The sequence below is a fragment of the Vespa mandarinia genome, chromosome 9, assembly GCF_050613455.1.
Source record: "Vespa mandarinia isolate Hongniang chromosome 9, ASM5061345v1, whole genome shotgun sequence".
Taxonomy (NCBI): domain Eukaryota; kingdom Metazoa; phylum Arthropoda; class Insecta; order Hymenoptera; family Vespidae; genus Vespa; species Vespa mandarinia.
Window position 1 is genome coordinate 2589076 of NC_140818.1, and position 8425 is coordinate 2597500.

The 8425-nt window shown below is 26.7% G+C and overlaps 4 protein-coding genes across 9 annotated transcripts in view; 2 read left to right on the forward strand and 2 right to left on the reverse strand.

The window, feature by feature from the left end:
- LOC118446533 (uncharacterized) overlaps nt 1–2484 on the forward strand; it is a 36506-nt gene extending 34022 nt beyond the window's left edge. Inside the window, exon 18 of one of the 2 annotated variants that reach the window (XM_035877301.2) lies at nt 2376–2484. The gene's annotated coding sequence lies outside the window, so the exon portion shown is untranslated. Of the gene's footprint in view, nt 1–2335 lie in introns of both variants that reach the window. The other variant, XM_035877300.2, reaches the window with a different exon arrangement.
- LOC118446537 (protein arginine N-methyltransferase 6-like) lies at nt 365–2303 on the reverse strand. Of its 2 annotated transcripts, none has more exons than XM_035877316.2 (4): nt 1775–2303; nt 1603–1717; nt 1154–1520; nt 365–1051 (listed from the first exon to the last, which is right to left on the reverse strand). In XM_035877316.2, exons 1-4 carry the CDS (start codon nt 1808–1810, stop codon nt 547–549), a joined length of 1023 nt encoding a protein of 340 aa, XP_035733209.2. In that variant the 5' UTR covers nt 1811–2303; the 3' UTR covers nt 365–546. The 2 variants fall into 2 exon arrangements, with proteins under 2 accessions (XP_035733209.2, XP_035733211.2); XM_035877318.2 differs by having other exon boundaries at nt 366–1051; nt 1590–1717; nt 1775–2301.
- Nucleotides 2395–4276, forward strand: Rpb5 (DNA-directed RNA polymerases I, II, and III subunit Rpb5). The gene is made up of 2 exons (XM_035877321.2): nt 2395–2845; nt 2913–4276. Exons 1-2 carry the CDS (start codon nt 2544–2546, stop codon nt 3241–3243), a joined length of 633 nt encoding a protein of 210 aa, XP_035733214.1. The 5' UTR covers nt 2395–2543; the 3' UTR covers nt 3244–4276.
- An 818-nt stretch (nt 4277–5094) lies between these two features.
- drk (growth factor receptor-bound protein 2 drk) overlaps nt 5095–8425 on the reverse strand; it is a 6075-nt gene continuing 2744 nt past the window's right edge. For all 4 annotated transcript variants that reach the window (XM_035877045.2, XM_035877042.2, XM_035877043.2 and 1 more), the window contains 5 exons: nt 7700–7797; nt 7473–7592; nt 7217–7382; nt 6929–7102; nt 5095–6804 (listed from right to left, as the gene is read on the reverse strand). In XM_035877045.2, coding sequence (XP_035732938.1) covers nt 6929–7102; nt 7217–7382; nt 7473–7592; nt 7700–7797 — 558 coding nt within the window. In that variant the 3' untranslated portion in view covers nt 5095–6804. The remainder of the gene's footprint in view (nt 6805–6928; nt 7103–7216; nt 7383–7472; nt 7593–7699; nt 7798–8425) is intronic.

Sequence of the window (8425 nt, forward strand, 5' to 3'; positions counted from 1 at the left end):
AATGAGATTATTTTCTTAATTTCTTCCAAAAACGTATACTTGCATAAGGAAAAAAAAAATCCGTATACGTATGTACTCAGTACATACAAAATTAATTCAGATCGTAAGATCGTGACATATATGACATAAGTTATTTATCCAACCATTTAACTGATGGTCTTAATATTGGTATTACAATATAAAATTGTAAAGAAATTATAAAATCATATACGTAAAATATATTTACATTGTGTAAAGTATTATTCCTTTTGTATACATTATTGTTAATTATATTTATAGTTATCATGTTTTTATCTTTTTATTTAAACTATTATAAAGTAATAAAAACACATATAAATATATATTATATGTATATATACATATATACTTTCCAATATACACATTTTAGTTTCATTGTCGTATATATTGTTCTATCTATTCATTTTCATTTATTTACAATTAATACATATTATATGTTTATATAATATTATGTTATATTAGCAATATAAGTAATAAAAAAAGACTTTTATAATAGGACTTGCATAATCATCTTATATGCAAACAATTTCAGCCTTTTATGGTACCATTTGATTGTTCTTCTAAATATTTTCTTGTTACAATACACTTAGTCATATAACAATAACATGGAATTTCGTGTTCAACTTCAGCAGCATCTAACAATATTAATTTTATGTTATATTCTCTTTCTTTTGAGGTGTCCTTTGTTAATTCTAAATTAAATGCCACGGGTTCATTTTTTTCCACTTTTACATCCATAGGCAATACAATTACAGTTTGTTTCCAATGTGTTGATGTATCTAACGGTCCTGTAGATAATTCTGAACCGTCTGGAAATTCAACTGAGAACCAGATACAAATTCCTTGTAATATTCCTTCCTTATTACAAATGGATACATATTCTTCATTTCCCAAAGTATTTATTTCTGATAAAATAATGCTTTGCAAGTCTAACCATGCTATTAATTTACTATCCGCTAAAACATCATCCTGATTTATTGATACTATTTCTGGTTTCGTTGATTTAGTTTCTCGATAGTGTTTTCCTATACATCTAAGAGTAAAAATAAGATAATAGAATTTAATTGAAATAGAATTTATATAAACGAACCAAAATCATTAATATTATAAAAATTATTATTAAAATTATAATTACTTCATACTGACTCCAAAAACGTTGTCCCAAAATTGGAACATTGATGATAATTGACACGGAGAAGCATACAATTTAGCTATCGACGGAAATAAGATTCCTCCTTTGCGTAAGAAATTATCTCTTGCAAATAATAGAGATTCTAACATTCCTTCGTGTACTAAATAAAATCCCATCCATTCTGAGACTATTATATCTGCTTTTTGAATAACATTTGGATCAAGATCTTCAATCTTACTATGGATTACTTTAATTACATTTTCCAAATTATTTTCGACAATTACTTCCTCGGACAATTTAGCCAATTCGCTGGCTTCTACTGCATATACTGTTTTTGCACCAGCCTGAGCACAGAAAATAGACAATATACCTAAAAACACATATCCGTTTAAAAAGATTAAAATTTCATATGATTTTATATATAGAATTTATATTTTACGGTCTTGTAACACCTGTCCCAGCACCAACATCAATAACTATTTTGTCTTTGAATTTGTCTGCATAATTAAGTATAGCATTTTTATATGCTAAAGTTCTGGACGTATCATTAAGCATTAAACGATGCACCTAAAATTAAATTATTATATATAATCATGTAAATGTTATGTATAACCTATCTCTTACATCCAGTTCCTCGTAACTTTTAAAATATTGATCCATGTCGAATTATTACAGCACACAACAATAAAAAAATATTTATCCTATTAAAAATTTGACGAAACTAAAAAAAAATAAAATAGCGAAAAGCTAAGTCAATTTTAGATCAACAACGTAAAAATGTGTAGTTTTTACTTTTAAAAACTCTATCGATAATGCAATGATCTACTGAACCGACATAGTTATATTGAAATATTATTAGTTTGAATTTGTTGCTAAGATTAAGGTTGTTCAACCCTAGTTTTATAATGGTTTACGCCACATACAGGCGTAATACTTTTCCGATTTTTATGAACAGTCTCATTTTTGAGATGAAAATTTAACGATTTAATTGAAAAATTCTATTAAATAGCTATTTAAATGTGCTTTAGCTAGGAAAAAAAATATAAAGTTTGTACAATTAACAAATATTTTTCAATTAATTTATCTATTTAATCTACTATTTTTACTACATATAAAAATTTGTATATACAACAACAACAACAAAAAATGATATAATCTACAGAAACTTATACACTGTTGAACTAGATGCATAGTGGGGGACAGTATTTGCTTATTACGCTTGTAGTTCACATTTTGTCCACATCTATCGCTGGAGTCACATATGCCATGGCCAGAAGATAGTGAACAGCCATAAGTACTATAATTTCAAAGAAGAAAACAAAGTGAAATAATTAGAATTTGAATTCAATTGTTTATTAAAAATTTAATTGTATTTATTTGTATATATTACGAAATGGATGATGAAGCAGAAACTTATAAATTGTGGCGAATTCGTAAAACAGTGATGCAGTTGTGTCATGATAGAGGTTATCTCGTGACACAGGATGAATTGGATCAGACTTTAGAACAATTTAAAGAACAATTTGGCGATAAACCGAGTGAAAAAAGACCAGCACGTAGCGATCTTATTGTATTAGTTGCACACAATGATGATCCTACGGATCAACTTTTTGTCTTTTTTCCCGATGAACCCAAAATAGGTATCAAAACTATAAAAACTTATTGTCAGCGTATGCAGGAAGAAAAAATTCATAGGTATGTTTCTTGGAAAGATTTTTATATGAAGATTATATTAAATTATATTTCATTGTTTCTTTTCCAGAGCAATCATTGTCGTACAACAAGGTATGACACCGTCTGCTAAACAATCTTTAGTAGATATGGCACCTAAGTATATTTTAGAACAATTTTTGGAATCTGAGTTGTTGATAAATATCACAGAACACGAACTTGTACCTGAACATATAGTATTAACACCAGATGAAAAAGAAGAATTACTTACTAGGTATAAGCTTAAAGAAAATCAATTAATGCGTATACAAGCTGGTGATCCAGTGGCTCGTTATTTTGGTCTGAAAAGAGGACAAGTAGTCAAAATTATTAGACCTTCTGAAACTGCAGGAAGATATATCTCTTACAGACTTGTATGTTGATCGATAATACAAGCAACATATAATGTCTATTCTATGTTATTTTAATCTGTAATGATTGAAGAAATTCTAACTGCGAACTGTACAATATTTTTGTAATTAAAAATAATTTTTAGAGATTAAATTTAATACAAAACATTAATCGCAAACATCAATCATACCCATAATAACATTGATAAATATAGAATTTTATGAAAGAATATAATGTTACTTTCTGAGAATGCTTTATTGTACTACAATTATCATGTGTTATTACATAATATGCGTTTGGTAGTAAACATTAATTGTATATCAGGCAGTAAATAATTACTAATGTTGTGCCAAGTGCAGTAATTAAATGCATTAGATATAATACAATTTTCCATTCTAAATCCACTTTGTGGTCTTACTCATTAAAAGAATCGTACATGGATGAAAAAGCAGGAAATTGAAAATATTTCTCATTATTTCATAAATGATAAATAATATTAAGGAATTGGCACAATTAGCTAAACTTTTTATGCAAATGTTCACCTTGAATACATTTTTTTGTTATATTATTTCTTGGTCCAAAGTATCATGGTACACTGTTGTCAAGAGACAACTCAATTCCAGATTTATTTAAACAGCTTGTACATGTGAGTCAAAATACATTGCTTATATACTACATAAGCAAATGTAAATATTGCTTTATTCATTATCTGCATACGAACAAGTTTTTTTTTTTTTTTATTAATATGCTACAATAATGCATAAAACTTGACAAATCTTAGCAAAGTGATAATATATAGATAGAGAGATGCATATTTTTGTGCGCTATTGATAAATTGATATTAAAAATCGCTAATCTATATCTTTTAATATTAATTACGAATATGTACGAATTTATTGTTTAAAAAATAAATAATAAACTTAAAAGATATATATTGCATCTTTAAGTACGAGCCAAACTATCTTACAAAAAGCTATTAAAAATCGGCGTTAATTTTCGTAAAATTTTTACATAACATTAGCCTTACTAAATTTTTATTTTAATGGTACAAAGTACACCAAAAAAAGTTTTTATAAATTAAAAATGAACAAGTGATAAATTTTAGTAGATTTTTTGTTATTCCTATGACAAATAAAAATAAAAAAGTTATCACAGGAACTATATTATTTCACATATATATATATGCATGTAAAAAATAAGTCAACTTAAAAAAAAGACCCAGTGTTGAAATATGAATAGAAAGTTGAACATTTATCAGTCCGTATATATTTCATTATTTTACAATCTTATCGATGTTTCATTGAAAAATTAATCATTAAACAGTCTTACTTTTTTTATGCATAAAATCATAATAAAGTTACTTACAATTTTAGTTTGGAAAAAAAAAGAAAAGAGGAATTAATTCTATATTTTTTACGATATTTGTTATATTATTTTTAAAAAGTTGTGAAAAATTTACTTCTCTTATATAATTTTTGACTGTTACTAATGAACGATGAAGAACAAATAGAAATGGTAGATAGTGAGACAATAAATAGCACATGTGATTTCGGCTTATACAATAGGCATATATGGTTTATGGGCGTAAGTAAAAAAAAAGCATGCAAGTATGATTAATGCAATATATTGTTAATAATAAAATGTAACATAACGCAGTAATAATAATAATTAATTAATAATAATATAATAATAATAATAATAATAATAATAATAATAATAATAATAATAATAATAATAATAATAATAATTACACAATAAGACTAAACATTTTCATTGTTTACACAGAAAAAAAGCAAGAATTGCTGAAATCAGTAAACAGAATATTTTTTGTTTTCTTTTTTGTTCTTTTTTTCTTGAGAAATGTACATAGACTCCCCTTGAATCGTTTTTAAAATTACAAACTTTATATTTAAATATTGTGTGCAGATTAAAATTAACACATGGCAGACTTCAATATCGTATCGCTTCTTGGCATCTTTTTCTTTTTTCTTGCAACATATGATTAAATTTGCTAGATGAATAATGAAGTGCATAGCAATATTTGTTTTCATTCCTTTTTTTTTGTTTTCCGTTTTTAAGTAGCAATAATGTTTTATCATATGAAATATTTGTATTTATCTATTTTTGCATTTATGCAATATGTGTCACAGAGTTGTTGTCAAAAAATAAATCAATCACAATAATTGTATTTTAATCTCGCACGATTATCTTCAATATGTATGCATGTATAATGTATATACAATATGTATATACGCTTTATCGCTGTATATGTGTGGTTGTCTCTCCCAACTCGTAGTAAAATCTCTAGAATAAAACAAAAGATTTTTTCTATTTTTTATTTTTTTTTTTTTTTATTTTTTGTTCACTACGTATACCACAAGATTCGTTTAATTACAAAATAAATCTCTTTAAGCGTTTTAACTGCTTATGTATATAGATGATGAGAGAGAAACAGTATTAATAATATCTTTTAAATAGATTCCACCAATTCTTTTAAGATTTCATTATGAAGAAATACCGAAGAAAAGCTTATATTTAGCTTATTCGAATTTGTATGTGTCTGAGTATACGATACAGATAATATATCTGAAATATTCGTATTATCGAACGTATAATAAAAGCGTAAGAAAAAAATGTTTTCTCTCTTAATCATTCGCGAAAATATTGACGATAGAAAAAAGACAACAAAAATTGTCCAATGCCAAAAGGCGATGCGCTTTTTTTTTAACGCTATACATGTTCGTATATAAAGTTTTTTCTTTTTTTTAAATTTCTTATGCAATTGTTTTTAACTAGGCCCTTTTCTCGCCAAGGTCCCCATTTCCTCGAATAGCGGATCTGTATTAAAAAATACAAGATTTATATAATCCCAGTTCTCCTAAACTACTATCTGAGATAGCAAGAGATATAATTATTGTTTTAATATGGCCAATGAGCATGCTTGCAAAAGACTAATGCTTATCTGTGATGTATAACACCATTTTAATGGACTACCAAGAAATACTAAAGACCATTTCAAGTTTCATTTATAATATATGTCGATGTTACGATTTTATTAACATATGATAGTTAATGAATGCATGCTTAGAGCACTTGGTATATTATATATTGAATAAAAAGTCAAAATGTTTGCGGTTAATGAATATTCAATGGATTCTATTTGATCGCAGACATACGATACACATACGACATCTATCAATGTTAACTTCAAATGGTAGCAGCATATTCAGTCCCACAGAGAAGATTAAAACTTGTCCATCCAACGATATATAAAAACAATGTGGACACTACCCTGTCGTGTAATACATCAAGGAACTCTACACACTCTCGTATGGATTACTAAGGATGTAAGAAATAATGTTTTCTCTCAATGGGACCGGTCAGAGGTCCTTACTAAATAGTATTTTATGTCGAGATCGTATTTATTACAATACTCGACATTTGGACCACCAAGAGTATATCCTGGTAGTCCATTCAATAGGCGGTGTGCTCGCAAAACATTCTGGATTAATTTTGCAGCGAGGCTGATCCTGTATATAATGATGGTGGGATAAGGCGGTCAATAGTTGAGACCTGTATATATTAAATCAGGCCTAAAACAGAAGATTCATTTATTCTTTTTCTATAATTTAAAAATAATAAGTAAGATGCAGTACAATGATTATCAGTAAAACATTGGAAAAGTTATTAAATTTTATGCTAAAATTTCTATTATACCTAGGAGTGATAGGGAGTAACATAGGTCGATGGAAATAGTCCTCTTCTGTTACCAATCTCCCCATGCCACCAATGCTGATCTGTGCGATCTGTAACAGTAATTACATCTCCTCGCCTGAATTCCAATTCACCAGGTTCTTGTGGAGCAAAATCATATAATGCTTGCACTAAACACTGAAATAAAAAAAAAATATATATATATATAAACACATAATTCATTATCAATGAAGTAAAAACTCTAATAATAAGTCTATGTATTCTTTTTGTTTCTATGGATATTCTTCTTACCTCTTCAGGAATCATATCACGTAATTTGACATCTTGTGAACGTGATACCGATGCTGTACGATGATATTCTACCAGTTCGTTCAAACTATTAAACTTTACGACCCAAAGAAAGAACTTGCCCTGAGCATCTCTTAATACTTTAAAGTGTTGCACACCGTCTGAACATCTATCATCGTAAAACGAACAATATAAATTCTCGAATATTTAATGATTTTTTAAAATGTATTATTATTATGAATACAAAACATGTGCTTACTTTACGGATAACGAAAAGTCACCAGGAGAGCTTTCACTGATTCTAATCAGAAAGGCACCTTCATGCTTATTCATTAATAGCCTTTCAGCATCTGCTCTGGTTATCCTTCCATAATACCAACTATAAAATCAAAACAGAATAAGGAGAAATCTTTTATTTACTACGATGTAAAAAAAAAAAAAAAGAAAAAAAAAAGAAAAAAAAAATATCTAAAATGTAAACCTTACTCGTGATTTTTCATTTCTATGTAATTACTTGGAATGAGTCCTTCTCTGGAATCTAATTCGGCTCTGAACCAATTCATATCATCCTCCATATTGAGAATCTAATAAAAAAAATATTGTTTTATATTTTATACGTATATGATTATATTAATGTAAGAATAATATCGAAAATTATCAGATCTTTTCTTTTATATAATTTCATTATTGCTTACTTATTCATAAAATAATTATAATGTTCAAGTTTTGAATTTCGCGGGATGAAATAATATTTTGACGAATGCAAATATCATCTGTGAAGAATATAGTGAAACAAAGCTACACAGTATCGATTATTACTTCAGGAAGGACAACGAAAGAGAATAAATAAAAGCGTTATGTCGATGACAATGTTTGTTAAAAATAAAATCAAATAACATTCATTAAAATCAAATATTATCAAATCAGATATCGAATATATATATATTATTATCGAATATCGATAATAATCAATAGCCGATCAAAAGTTATATCCAAAAATCCATTATAACAATTTATTCCAACCATCAAATTATTGTTATTATTATTATTATTATTATTATTATTATTATTATTATTATTATTATTATTATTATTATTATTATTATAGGAAAATAACATCAAAATATTTATATATAAATACAGAAATGTTCAATTTTCAAATTTTATACATTTTTTTCTCAATATAACAAACTTTTTTTTTCGTTTTCTTTT